Here is a 14,486-nt window from a genome sequence, read left to right on the forward strand (position 1 = left end):
ACCGCCACTACCGAGACAGCGCCCCCTGGCGGCTTGGAGGACCCAACCGCCACTACCGAGACAGCGCCCCCTGGCGGCTCGGAGGACCCAACCGCCACTACCGAGACAGCGCCCCCTGGCGGCTCGGAGGACCCAAGGGCCACCCCCGGTGACAGCGCCCCCTATCGGAGGGGAGGACTGGGGGGGGGTGGTTCTAGAGGCCCCCCCAAGGATTTGGAGGGGGGGGGAGGGGGGGGTCAAGGCGGCATTTGGGGGTCCAGGAGGGATTTGCAGATCCAGAGGGATTTTGGGGGTCCGGAGGGATTTGGAGAATCCAGGAGGAATTTGGGGGGGTCCAGGAGGGATTTGCAGATCCACAGGGATTTGGGGGGGGGGATCCACAAGACATTGTGGGGGGAGGGGGTGGGGTCCATGAGAAATTTGGGGGGCCCAGGAGGGATTTCTGGGACGCCAGGAGTGGGACGCCAGGAGGGATTTGCAGGGGTCCAGAGGGATTTTGGGGGGGTCCAGGAGAGATTTTGGGGGGCCCAGAGAGACTCAGGAGAGCTCAGTGCAGAGGCAGCAGCTTTATTGCTGTAAAACGCACAAATAAAACCAATTTCATTCAAATTTATTTTAAAATGTCATTAAAATTAAGGCAGGTTCCAACCTCCCCCCAGTTCAGACACCCCAAAAGGCCCGGCAGAGGTGGAGACCCCCAAAATCATCCCCAGAGGTAATGGTAGGAGCCCAAAGGCCACAGGTGGATCCCAAAAGTGAAGGGAGGACCCCAAAACTCCCCCCAGCCAATGGGGCACCCCCAGATCTCCCCGATAAATAACAGCGGGACCCCAAAAATAACCGGGGTTCCCCCTAAATCTAAACCCCCGGGGAGTCTGTGGGCAGTGAGGGGGGGGGGGACCCTAAATCAACTGGGGACCCCAAACTTTCATCCCAGGCAATTGGGGGACCCCAAAACTTCACTCAGGCAATGGGGGCACCCCAAAGATGACAAAGGGACCCCAAAACGTGACTCTAGACAACGGAGGGGACCCCAAAACTTCACTCCAGGCAATGGGGAACCCCAAACCCTGACTCCAAGCTATTGGGGCACCCCAAAGATGACAAAGGGACCCCAAAACCCTCAGCCCAGGATATGAGGAGACCCCAAAAGTAACAGGGACACCCAAAAGGCAACAGAGAGCCCCCAAAGCTGAGCCAAGGGAGGCCGTGGGCAATGGGGGGACCCCAAGATGACAAAGGGACCCCAAAACTTCACTCCAGGCAATGGGGAGACCCCAAGATGACCAAGGGACCCCAAAGCTCAGCCCAAGGGAGGCCGTGGGCGGTGCTGGGGACCCCAAAGGGCCCCCCCAGAGCGCAGCCCCCCCTCAGCAGAGGCTGACGGGGAGCCCGTAGGCCACGGGGGCGGCCCCGATGAGGGATTTGAGTCTGGGGGCCTGGCGGGCCTGGGCCAGCTGGGCCAGCAGGGGGTCCCGGGGCCCCCCCCAGCCAGCCCCGCAGCAGAGCCTGAGCCAGGCGTCCAGATCCCGATCCGTGACATCCCAAAGGTTCCCCAGCACCAGCGGGCTGAAAACCGGGGGGAGAGCCCAAAATGGGGCTGTGAGGGACCCCAAATACAGAGAGACCCAAATTGGGGCTGTGAGAGACCCCAAAATGGGGCTGCGAGAGACCCCAAATACAGAGAGATCCAAATTGGGGCTGTGAGAGACCCCAAAATGGGGCTGTGAGAGACCCCAAATACAGAGAGACCCAAAAAGGGGGCTGTGAGAGACCCCAAATACAGAGAAACCCAAAATGGGGCTGTGAGAGACCCCAAATACAGAGAGACCCAAAAAGGGCTGTGAGAGACCCCAAATACAGAGAGACCCAAATTGGGCTGTGAGAGACCCCAAATACAGAGAACCCAAAATGGGGCTGTGAGAGACCCCAAAAACACAGAGAGACCCAAATTGGGGCTGTGAGAGACCCCAAAATGGGGCTGTGAGAGACCCCAAATACAGAGAGATCCAAATTGGGCTGTGAGAGACCCCAAATACAGAGAGACCTGAAATGGGGCTGTGAGAGACCCCAAAGTACAGAGACACACCCCAGAGACCCCAAAATGGAGCTGTGAGAATGGGAGAACTCCCCAAAAGTAAAGAGACACCCCAAAGTCCCAGAGCCCCCACCGAGAACTCAGCACTCTGAGATCCCCCCAAAGTCCTAAAGCCACCCCAAAGCCCACCCAGAACTGAGCACCCAGAGCCCCTAAAAATCCCCAAACTGCCCAAAGCCCACCAGAACTGAGCACCCAGAGCCCCCTAAAAAATCCCCAAAATGCCCCAAAGCCCACCCAGAACTGAGCACCCAGAGCCCCCTAAAAAATCCCAAAATGCCCAAAGCCCACCCAGAACTGAGCACCCAGAGCCCCCTAAAAAATCCCAAAATGCCCCAAAGCCCACCCAGAACTGAGCACCCAGAGCCCCAGAACTCCCCCAAAAGTCCCAAAACCACCCAAAATCCCAAAGCCCACCCAGAACTGAGCACCCAGAGCCCCCTAAAAAATCCCCAAAATGCCCCAAAGCCCACCCAGAACTGAGCACCCAGAGCCCCCTAAAAAATCCCCAAAATGCCCCGAAGCCCACCCAGAACTGAGCACCCAGAGCCCCCTAAAAAATCCCCAAAATGCCCAAAGCCCACCCAGAGCTGAGCACCCAGAGCCCCCTAAAAAATCCCCAAACAGCCCCAAAGCCCACCCAGAACTGAGCACCCAGAGCCCCCTAAAAAATCCCCAAATGCCCCAAAACCCACCCAGAACTGAGCACCCAGAGCCCCGAGAGCCCCAGAACTCCCCAAAAGTCCCAAAACCACCCCAAAATCCCAAAGGCCGCCCAGAACTGAGCACCCAGAGCCCCCTCACTCACCACCCGGCCAGGATGAATTTGAGGATGGTCCCGGTGGGCTCCAGCCCCCCCCGGGGGTGAGGGCGGCGCTGGAGCAGCCGAACAGGAGAACCACAGCCCGGCAGGGCAGCCGGGCCAGGCCGTGCCCGTCCAGGAGCCGAGCTCCGGCCCCGTGCCCCGCGTAGCTGGGGGGAGAGAGAGATCCCAAAAAAAACCAAAAAAAACAAAAAAAAACCCCTAAATCTGACTCTTAAACCGACCTAAAAGAGACCCCAAGTCAGCCCTAAAACTCCCCCAATCCCGACCCCAAATCGGCACCAAACCTGACCCCAAAACCTGATCCCAAATCGGCCCCAAATTCACCCAATCCCGACCCCAAAACCTGATCCCAAATCGCCCCAAATTCACCCAATCCCGACCTCAAAACCTGATCCCAATCGGCCCCAAATTCACCCAATCCTGACGTCAAAACCTGATCCCAAATCGGCCCCAAATTCACCCAATCCCGACCTCAAAACCTGATCCCAAATCGGCCCCAAATTCACCCAATCCCGACCTCAGAACCTGATTCCAAATCAACCCCAAATTCCCCCAGTCCCAATCCCAAAACCAGCCCTAAAATCTGACCCCAAATCAGCCCCATATTCCCCCAATACTGACTCCAAACCAGCCCCAAAATCTGACCCCAAATCAGCCCCATATTCCCCAATTCCGATCCCAAAACTACCCCAATCTCGACCCCAAACCAGCCCCAAACCTGACCTCAAATCCCCCCCCAAACCCGACACCAAATCAGACCCAAGTTCTGACCCCAAATCGCAACCCAGCCCCAAATTCTGACCCCAAATCAGCCCCAAATTCTGACCCCATATCAGCCCCAAATTCCCCCAATACTGACCCAAATCAGCCCCAAATTCTGACCTCAAATCAGCCCCAAATTCCCCCAATCCCGATCCCAAATCAGCCCCAAATCCCCCCAGTCCAGCCCCAAATTCTGACCCCAAATCAGCCCCAAATCCCCCCAATACTGACTCCAAACCAGCCCCAAATTCTGACCCCAAATTCTGACCCCAAATCCCCCCCCAATCCCGACCCCAAATCAGCCCCAAACCTGGCCCCAAATGAGCCCCAAATCCCCCCAGTCCAGCCCCAAACCCCGACCCCAAATCAGCCCCAAATTCCCCCATTCCCGACCCGAAATTCTGACCCCAAATCAGCCCCAAATCCCCCCAGTCCCGATCCCAAATCAGCCCCAAATCCCCCCAGTCCAGCCCCAAATTCTGACCCCAAATCAGCCCCAAATCCCCCCAATACTGACTCCAAACCAGCCCCAAATTCTGACCCCAAATTCTGACCCCAAATCCCCCCCCAATCCCGACCCCAAATCAGCCCCAAACCTGGCCCCAAATGAGCCCCAAATCCCCCCAGTCCAGCCCCAAACCCCGACCCCAAATCAGCCCCAAATTCCCCCATTCCCGACCCGAAATTCTGACCCCAAATCAGCCCCAAATCCCCCCAGTCCCGATCCCAAATCAGCCCCAAATCCCCCCAGTCCAGCCCCAAATTCTGACCCCAAATCAGCCCCAAATCCCCCAATACTGACTCCAAACCAGCCCCAAATTCTGACCCCAAATCAGCCCCAAACCTGGCCCCAAATGAGCCCCAAATGAGCCCCAAATCCCCCCAGTCCAGCCCCAAACCCGACCCCAAACCCCTGTAGGGTTTCTCACATGTACAGGTCTCGCTCCCCCAGCGCCTCCTGCAGCTCCTGTGGGGTCGGGGCCGCCCCCGCCACGCCCCGCCAGCCCGGCTGGCTGGGAATGGGAAAAAACAAACAGGTAAAAACAAACCGGGAAAAAAAAGGGGGAAAAAAAGGGGAAAAAAAACGGGGAAAAAAAACGGGGAAAAAAAAACGGGGAAAAAAAGGGGAAAAAAAAGGGGAAAAAAAACGGGGAAAAAAAAGGGGGAAAAAAGGGGGAAAAAAACGGGAAAAAAAAACGGGAAAAAAACGGGGAAAAAAAAGGGGGAAAAAAAGGGGAAAAAAAACGGGAGAAAAAAAAACGGGGAAAAAAAACGGGAAAAAAAAAGGGAAAAAAAAACGGGAAAAAAAACGGGAAAAAAAAGGGGAAATAAAACGGGGAAAAAAAAACGGGAAAAAAAAACGGGGAAAAAAAAAACGGGAAAAAAAAACGGGGAAAAAAAGGGGAAAAAAAAAGGGAGAAAAAAAAACGGGGAAAAAAAAGGGGAAAAAAAACGGGGGGAAAAAAAGGGGGAAAAAAAACGGGGAAAAAAAACGGGGAAAAAAAACGGGGAAAAAAAAGGGGGAAAAAAAAGGGGGAAAAAAACGGGAAAAAAAAAAAACGGGAAAAAAAAACGGGAAAAAAAACGGGAAAAAAAACGGGGAGAAAAAACGGGGAGAAAAAACAGGAAAAAAAAAAACGGGAAAACAAACCGGGAAAAACAAACCGGGAAAAAAAAAGGGGGAAAAAAAACGGGAAAAAAAGGGGGAAAAAAACGGGAAAAAAAAACGGGAAAAAAAACGGGAAAAAAACGGGGAGAAAAAACGGGAAAAAAAAAAACGGGAAAACAAACCGGGAAAAACAAACCGGGAAAAACAAACCGGGAAAATAAAACGGGGAAAAAAAAACGGGAAAAAAAACGGGAAGAAAAAACGGGGAAAAAAAAACGGGGAAAAAACCGGGGGAAAAAAAACGGGGAAAAAAAAACGGGGGAAAAAAAACGGGAAAAAAAAACGGGGGAAAAAAAACGGGAAAAAAAAAACGGGAAAAAAAACGGGAAAAAAAAAAAAAAGGAAAAGAAACGGGGAAATCGGGAAAACTGGGGAAAAAAACGGGAAAATCGGGGAAAAAAAACAAACAGGAAAATCAGGAAAAAAAACAGGAAAATCAGGGGAAAAAAAACCCCAGGAAAATCAGGAAAAAAAACCAGGAAAAAAACGGGAAAAATCAGGAACATGCACACAGGGAGAACAGAAATGGGGCAGGATTTGGGGTAAAAAACCCCAAAACTGGGGGGAAATGGGGCAGGATTTGGGGTAAAAACCCCAAAACTGGGGGGAAATGGGGCAGGATTTGGGGTAAAAACCCCAAAACTGGGGGGAAATGGGGCAGGATTTGGGGTAAAAACCCCAAAACTGGGGGGAAATGGGGCAGGATTTGGGGTAAAAACCCCAAAACTGGGGGAAATGGGGCAGGATTTGGGGTAAAAACACCAAAACTGGGGGGAAATGGGGCAGGATTTGGGGTAAAAAACCCCAAAACTGGGGGGAAATGGGGCAGGATTTGGGGTAAAAACCCCAAAACTGGGGGAAATGGGGCAGGATTTGGGGTAAAACCCCCAAAACTGGGGGGAAATGGGGAAGGATTTGGGGTAAAAAACCCCAAAACTGGGGGGAAATGGGGAAGGATTTGGGGTAAAAAACCCCAAAACTGGGGGGAAATGGGGAAGGATTTGGGGTAAAAAACCCCAAAACTGGGGGAAATGGGGCAGGATTTGGGGTAAAAACCCCAAAACTGGGGGGAAATGGGGCAGGATTTGGGGTAAAAACCCCAAAACTGGGGGGAAATGGGGCAGGATTTGGGGTAAAAACACCAAAACTGGGGGAAATGGGGCAGGATTTGGGGTAAAAACCCCAAAACTGGGGGGAAATGGGGAAGGATTTGGGGTAAAAAAACCCCAAAACTGGGGGGAAATGGGGCAGGATTTGGGGTAAAAACCCCAAAACTGGGGGGAAATGGGGAAGGATTTGGGGTAAAAACCCCAAAACTGGGGGAAATGGGGCAGGATTTGGGGTTCCCAGAGAGACTTTGGGGTCCTGGAGGGGATTTTAGAATCCCAGGGAGATTTTTGGGGTCCTGGAAGGAATATTTGAGGTCCTAGAAGGGATTTTGGGATCCAGGATGGGGATGTTGGGGGGTCCCAGGTGGAGTTTTTGGAATCCCAGATGGGATTTTTGAGGTCCCAGGGAGGTTTTTAGGACCCCAGGGGGTTTTTTTGGGGGTCCCAGGTGGGATGTTGGGGGTCCCAGGTGGTGTTTTGGGGGTCCCAGGGGTGTTTTGGGGGTCCCAGGTGGGATGTTGGGGGTCCCAGGTGGTGTGTTGGGGGTCCCAGGGGTGTTTTGGGGGTCCCAGGTGGGATGCTGGGGGTCCCAGGGGTGTTTTGGGGGTCCCAGGTGGGATGTTGGGGGTCCCAGGTGGTGTTTTGGGGGTCCCAGGGGTGTTTTGGGGGTCCCAGGTGGGATGCTGGGGGTCCCAGGGGTGTTTTGGGGGTCCCAGGTGGTGTTTTGGGGGTCCCAGGTGGGATGCTGGGGGTCCCAGGGGTGTTTTGGGGGTCCCAGGTGGGATGTTGGGGATCCCAGGTGGTGTTTTGGGGGTCCCAGGTGGGATGCTGGGGGTCCCAGGGGTGTTTTGGGGGTCCCAGGTGGTGTTTTGGGGGTCCCAGGTGGGATGTTGGGGGTCCCAGGTGGGATGTTGGGGGTCCCAGGTGGTGTTTTTGGGGGTCCCAGGTGGGATGTTGGGGGTCCCAGGGGTGTTTTGGGGGTCCCAGGTGGGATGCTGGGGGTCCCAGGTGGGATGCTGGGGGTCCCAGGGGTGTTTTGGGGGTCCCAGGTGGGATGTTGGGGGTCCCAGGTGGTGTTTTGGGGGTCCCAGGGGTGTTTTGGGGGTCCCAGGTGGTGTTTTGGGGGTCCCAGGTGGTGTTTTGGGGGTCCCAGGTGGGATGTTGGGGGTCCCAGGTGGTGTTTTGGGGGTCCCAGGTGGGATGCTGGGGGTCCCAGGGGTGTTTTGGGGGTCCCAGGGGTGTTTTGGGGGTCCCAGGTGGTGTTTTGGGGGTCCCAGGGGTGTTTTGGGGGTCCCAGGGGTGTTTTGGGGGTCCCAGGTGGTGTTTTGGGGGTCCCACCTCTCGAACCAGGCCCGGAACCTCTCCTCGGTGCCCCCCAGGTCCCTCTGGGGGTTCAGGACGTAGAAAGCGTTTTTGGGGTTCACCCCCCGGCTCAGCACCGAGCCCGAGCGCTGCGGGGGAGGAGGGAAAACATCCCTGGGAACGGCATCCAGGTGTGCCCAGGTGGGCGTGCCCAGGTGTGTGCACGCCCCAAATCCCAGGTGTGCGTGCCCCTGTCCCAGGTGTGTGTGTCCATGTCCCAGGTGTGCCCAGGTGTGTGCGTGCCCCTGTCCCAGGTGTGTGTGCCCCTGTCCCAGGTGTGCCCAGGTGTGTGCGTGCCCCTGTCCCAGGTGTGTGTGCCCCTGTCCCAGGTGTGTGTGTCCATGTCCCAGGTGTGCCCAGGTGTGTGCGTGCCCCTGTCCCAGGTGTGCGTGCCCCTGTCCCAGGTGTGCGTGCCCCTGTCCCAGGTGTGCCCAGGTGTGCGTGCCCCTGTCCCAGGTGTGCGTGCCTTTGTCCCAGGTGCACGTGTCCTTGTCCCAGGTGTGCCCAGGTGTGTGTGTCCCTGTCCCAGGTGTGTGTGTCCCTGTCCCAGGTGCGTGTGCCCTTGTCCCGTGTGTGCCCCTGTCCCAGGTGTGCCCGGGTGTGTCCCTGTCCCCAGGTGTCCCCAGGTGTGCCCCTGTCCCCAGGTGTCCCCAGGTGTGCCCAGGTGTGTGCCCTGTCCCCAGGTGTGTCCCAGGTGTGTCCCAGGTGTCCCCAGGTGTGCCCAGGTGCACGTGTCCTTGTCCCAGGTGTGCCCAGGCGTGTGTGCCCCTGTCCCAGGTGTGCCCAGGTGTGTCCCTGTCCCCAGGTGTCCCCAGGTGTGCCCAGGTGTGTGCCCTGTCCCCAGACGTCCCCAGGTGTGCCCAGGTGTGTGCCCTGTCCCCAGATGTCCCCAGGTGTGCCCGTACCTGCCGTTGCAGGCCGTAGCTGAGCAGGAAGTGCAGCCCCGGCAGCCGCGTCACCGGAACGTTCCGCAGGGTCCCGGAGCTCTCCCAGGGGAGGCGCTGCAGGTGCTGGGACAGGTGAGGGACAGGTGAGGGGAGGAACAGGAGGAGGAGGAGAAATAAGGGGAAGGGAAGGGAAGGGAAGGGAAGGGAAGGGAAGGGAAGGGAAGGGAAGGGAAGGGAAGGGAAGGGAAGGGAAGGGAAGGGAAGGGAAGGGAAGGGGGAGTAGAGGGAACAGGAAGAGGAGAAAAAAGAAATGTGGAGAAAAGGATGAGGAAGGTGTGGGGAGGAAAATGAGGATGAGGAACGGGAGGAAGACAAGGAGGAAGAAGATGAAGATGAGGAAGTAAGAGGAAGAAAGAGAGGAAGTTGCGAGGAAACAGGTGAGGAAGAAGAGGACGAAGATGAGGAAGGAGATGAGGCTGCAGGGCCCGGTGAGGATGATGAGGGTGAGGAAGGCTCTCACCTTGTCCAGCAGCAGCACCAGGGACCCCGAGGTGTCCCCGGGCCCCTCCCGGCGCCGCTCCAGGGCCTCGTCCAGCAGGAGCCGCGCCCGGAGCGGCCGGGCCGGACACAGAGCCTGGGCCAGAGGCCGGACATGGGGCGGACACAGCGTGGGCAGCAGAGCCTGGGGACGGGGAGAGGGGGGAATTCACAGATTGTGGGATTGGAACCCAAAATGTGGGATTGGAACCCTAAATGTGGGATTGGAACCCCAAATTGTGGGATTGGAACCCTAAATTGTGGGATAGGAACCCTAAATTGTGGGATTGGAACCCTAAATTGTGGGATTGGAACCCCAAAATGTGGGATTGGAACCCTAAATTGTGGGATTGGAACCCCAAAATGGGGGATTGGAACCCTAAATTGTGGGATTGGAACCCCAAAATGGGGGATTGGAACCCTAAATTGTGGGATTGGAACCCTAAATTGTGGGATTGGAACCCTAAATGTGGGATTGGAACCCCAAAATGTGGGATTGGAACCCGAAATTGTGGGATTGGAACCCCAAAATGTGGGATTGGAACCCTAAATTGTGGGATTGGAACCCCAAAATGGGGGATTGGAACCCCAAAATGTGGGATTGGAACCCTAAATTGTGGGATTGGAACCCAAAATGTGGGATTGGAACCCTAAATTGTGGGATTGGAACCCCAAAAATGTGGGATTGGAACCCTAAATTGTGGGATTGGAACCCCAAAATGTGGGATTGGAACCCTAAATATGGGATTGGAACCCCAAAAATGTGGGATTGGAACCCCAAATTTTGGGATTGGAACCCTAAATTGTGGGATTGGAACCCTAAATGTGGGATTGGAACCCTAAATTCTGGGACAGGAACCCCAAAATGTGGGATTGGAACCCTAAATTGTGGGATTGGAACCCCAAAATGTGGGATTGGAACCCTAAAATCTGGGATAGGAACCCCAAAATGTGGGATTGGAACCCCAAAATGTGGGATTGGAACCCTAAATGTGGGATTGGAACCCTAAATTCTGGGATTGGAACCCCAAAATGTGGGATTGGAACCCCAAATTCTGGGATTGGAACCCTAAATTCTGGGAGAGCAGCCGGGCCGGACATCGGCCGCACACTGTGGGCAGCAGAGCCTGGGCGAGAGGGGGAGAATTCCACGGGGATTCACAGGTTGTGGGATTGGAACTCTAAATTCTGGGATTGGAACCGCAAATTCTGGGATTGGAACCCCAAATTCCAGAGCAGAACCCCTAATTCCAAGGGAAGAAATCCAGGGATTGCCTCTCCAAATCCAGGGAATGGAATCCCAAAAATCCAGGGAACAGAATCCCAAAAATCCAGGGATCAGCACTCCCAGACCAAAGGGTCGGGTCATCACCTCAAACCCCAAACCCCATTCCCCAATCCCAATCCCCATTTCCCAATCCCAATGCCCCAATCCAAATCCCCAATCCCAATCCCCATTCCCCCATTTCCCCAATCCCCATTCCCCCATTTCCCCAATCCCAATCCCCATTCCCCAATCCCAATCCCCAATCCAAATCCCCAATCCCCCAATCCCAATCCCCATTCCCCAATCCCAATCCCCCAATCCCAATCCCCATTCCCCAATCCCAATCCCCAATCCCAATCCCCCAATCCCAATCCCCATTCCCCAATCCCAATCCCCATTCCCCAATCCCAATCCCCCAATCCCAATCCCCCAATCCCAATCCCCATTCCCCCAATCCCAATCCCCCAATCCCAATCCCCATTCCCCCAATCCCAATCCCCATTCCCCAATCCCAATCCCCCAATCCCCATTCCCCAATCCCAATCCCCCAATCCCCCAATCCCAATCCCCATTCCCCCAATCCCCAATCCCAATCCCCCAATCCCCATTCCCCCAATCCCCCAATCCCCCAATCCCAATCCCCATTCCCCCAATCCCAATCCCCATTCCCCAATCCCAATCCCCCAATCCCCATTCCCCAATCCCCATTCCCCAATCCCAATCCCCCAATCCCCATTCCCCCAATCCCAATCCCCCAATCCCAATCCCCCAATCCCCCAATCCCCATTCCCCCAATCCCAATCCCCCAATCCCCCAATCCCCATTCCCCCAATCCCCATTCCCCCAATCCCCCAATCCCAATCCCCCAATCCCAATCCCCATTCCCCCAATCCCCATTCCCCCAATCCCAATCCCCCAATCCCCATTCCCCCAATCCCAATCCCAATCCCCATTCCCCCAATCCCCCAATCCCAATCCCCCAATCCCAATCCCATTCCCCCAATCCCAATCCCAATCCCCCAATCCCAATCCCCATTCCCCAATCCCAATCCCATTCCCCCAATCCCCATTCCCCAATCCCAATCCCAATCCCCATTCCCCACCTGCAGCAGGCCGGGCTCGGCGCCGTCCCAGCCGCATTCCCGGAGCTCCTGGAGCAGCCGGGACAATTCCTGCTCATCCAGGGGGCAATTCCCGGGATCCTGGGGCAGCAGCAGCCCCCTCCAGCACCCCAAAACCTCCGAGTCCAGGCTCTGGATCAGGTTCTGGGGAGAGACACGGGATGGGAACAGGATCCCGACCCCAAAAACTCCGGGAATGCCACGGGAGATCCCAAAGGGAATGTCAAAAGGAATCCCAAAATAGAACATCAAAATGGAACCCTAAAATGGAACCCTAAAATGGAACCCCAAAATGGAACCCCAAAATGGAACCCTAAAATGGAACATCAAAATGGAACCCCAAAATGGAAACCTAAAATGGAACCCTAAAATGGAGCCCTAAAATGGAATCCCAAAATGGAACCCTAAAATGGAACCCCAAAATGGAATCCCAAAATGGAATCCCACAGGGGCGTTATGGGATGGGCCAGGCCCCATTCCCAAGGGTTTTCTTGATATTTGGGGTTTTGGGAAAGTGGGAATCCCAAATAAAATCCCACAGGAATCCCACAAAAAAGTCCTGGGGGAAATCCCAAAGGGAATCCCAGTGTGGGTTATGGGGTGGGTCAGGACCCCATTCCAAAGGTCTTTCCCGATTTTTAGGGGTTGGGAAAATTTTGGGAATGTCAGGGAAAATCCCACAGGGAAAATCCCACAGGGAAAATCCCACAGGCAATCCTAGGAAAATCCCACAGGGAAATCCCACAGGAATTCCAGGGAAAATCCCAGGGAAATCCTACAGGGAATCAGGGAAAACCCCACACAGCAATCCCAGCGGGAACTCCCAGGCAATCCCAGGGTGGGATTTGGGATTTTTGCCCGGATTTTGGGGTTCCCGAGGCACCTTCATGCGCAGATCCAGGCGGGATCTGCGCTCCCACCACTCCCGGCGCTCCGTGCAGGCGTTGGCCTCGCGCTGCTCCCGCTGGATCTGCTCGAATTCCCGGAGAACCCCGCTCAGGGGGGCCTGCAAAGGGAATGGGATCGGGAATTCCAGCCCCGGGATCGGGAATTCCAACCCTGGGATGGATCGGGAATTCCAGCCCTGGGATGGATCGGGAATTCCAGCCCCGGGATCGGGAATTCCAGCCCCGGGATCGGAAATTCCAGCCCTGGGATCGGGAATTCCAAGCCCTGGGATCGGGAATTCCAGCCCCGGGATCGGGAATTCCAAGCCCTGGGATCGGGAATTCCAGCCCCGGGATCGGGAATTCCAGCCCCGGGATCGGGAATTCCAGCCCCGGGATCGGGAATTCCAGCCTTGGGATGGGGAATTCCAACCCTGGGATGGGGAATTCCAGCCCTGGGATCGGGAATTCCAACCCCTGGGATGGGGAATTCCAGCCCCTGGGATCAGGAATTCCAGTCCTGGGATTGGGAATTCCAGCCCTGGGATTGGGAATTCCAGCCCCTGGGATTTGTGGTGACCCCTCCTCCCTGATCCCAAACCTTGGAATTGCAGGTGTCCCCCACCCCAGGAAGAGGAGGAAGAGGAGGAAGAGGATGGAGCCAGGATCCCACCCCTGGAATGGTCGGTGCCCCTGGCCCAGGAGAAGGAGGAGGATGAGGACAGGGATGAGGAGGAAGATGAGGACAGGGATGAGGAGGAAGATGAGGACAGGGATGAGGATGAGGATAGGAATAAGCACGAAGAGGAAGATGAGGATGGGGACAAGGATGAAGATGAGCATGAAGAGGAGGAAGATGAGGATGAGGACAGGGATGAGGAAGAAGATGAGGACAGGGTTGAGGATAAGCATGAAGAGGAGGAAGATTAGGATATGGAGGACGAGGATGAAGACGAGGACGAAAACGAGGATGAAGAGGAGGACAGGGATGAGGGTGAAGATGAAGATGAGGACGAGGATGAAGACCAGGACAGGGATGAGGAGGAGGAGGAGGATAAGGACGAAGATGAGGACAGGGATGAGGAGGAAGACGAGGACAGGGATGAGGAGGAGGAGGAGGACAGGGATGAGGATGAGGAGGAGGACAGGGATGAGGATGAGGAGCAGGAGGATGAGGATGAGGAGCAGGATGAGGATGAGGAGGAGGACAGGGATGAGGATGAGGATAAGGAGGATGAGGATGAGGATGAGGAGCAGGAGGATGAGGATGAGGAGCAGGATGAGGATGAGGAGGAGGAGCAGGATGAGGATGAGGAGGAGGACAGGGATGAGGACGAAGACGAGGACAGGGATGAGGACGAAGACGAGGACAGGGATGAGGATGAGGAGCAGGATGAGGATGAGGAGCAGGATGAGGATGAGGAGGAGGAGGAAGGCCGCGTCCCGCTGACCTGGCCGCGGCGGGTGTCGACGCGCACGCTCAGGGGCTCCGCGCCGCGCTGCAGCCGCGTCAGCAGCAGAGTGTCCCCGGGGCCAGCGGGGCTGGCACCCAGCAGGCACAGCTGGCACACGGTCACACCTGGGGCACCCCAAAACAAAACTGCACGGTGGGACGCCCCAAATCCCACCTTGGGGCGCCCCAAATCCCACCTTGGGACACCCCAAATCCCACCCTGGGACGCCCCAAATCCCACCCTGGGACGCCCCAAAACAAAACTGCACGGTGGGACGCCCCAAATCCCACCTTGGGGCGCCCCAAATCCCACCTTGGGACACCCCAAATCCCACCTTGGGGCGCCCCAAATCCCACCCTGGGACGCCCCAAAATAAAACTGTATCGTGGCACATCCCAAACTCCCTCCTGGGACACCCCGAATTCCATCCCAAACCGAACTCCAACCATCCCCAACCCCATTCCAAGGGCACCAAACTCCCAAACCAGGAATTCGGGATTTCCCAAT

The 14,486-nt window shown here is 56.0% G+C and overlaps 1 protein-coding gene across 1 annotated transcript in view; it reads right to left on the bottom strand.

The window, feature by feature from the left end:
* Positions 1–1,268: 1,268 nt before the first annotated feature.
* The window catches only part of ESPL1 (extra spindle pole bodies like 1, separase), a 39,043-nt gene continuing 25,825 nt past the window's right edge, over positions 1,269–14,486 (bottom strand). Inside the window, 10 exon segments of the mRNA XM_062510851.1 lie at positions 1,269–1,569; positions 2,907–2,961; positions 2,964–3,070; positions 4,616–4,699; positions 7,803–7,915; positions 8,732–8,836; positions 9,234–9,395; positions 11,621–11,782; positions 12,522–12,644; positions 13,977–14,104. Coding sequence (XP_062366835.1) covers positions 1,371–1,569; positions 2,907–2,961; positions 2,964–3,070; positions 4,616–4,699; positions 7,803–7,915; positions 8,732–8,836; positions 9,234–9,395; positions 11,621–11,782; positions 12,522–12,644; positions 13,977–14,104 — 1,238 coding nt within the window. The 3' untranslated portion in view covers positions 1,269–1,370.

The sequence above is a fragment of the Cinclus cinclus genome, chromosome 30, assembly GCF_963662255.1.
Source record: "Cinclus cinclus chromosome 30, bCinCin1.1, whole genome shotgun sequence".
NCBI classification, from domain to species: Eukaryota; Metazoa; Chordata; class Aves; order Passeriformes; family Cinclidae; genus Cinclus; species Cinclus cinclus.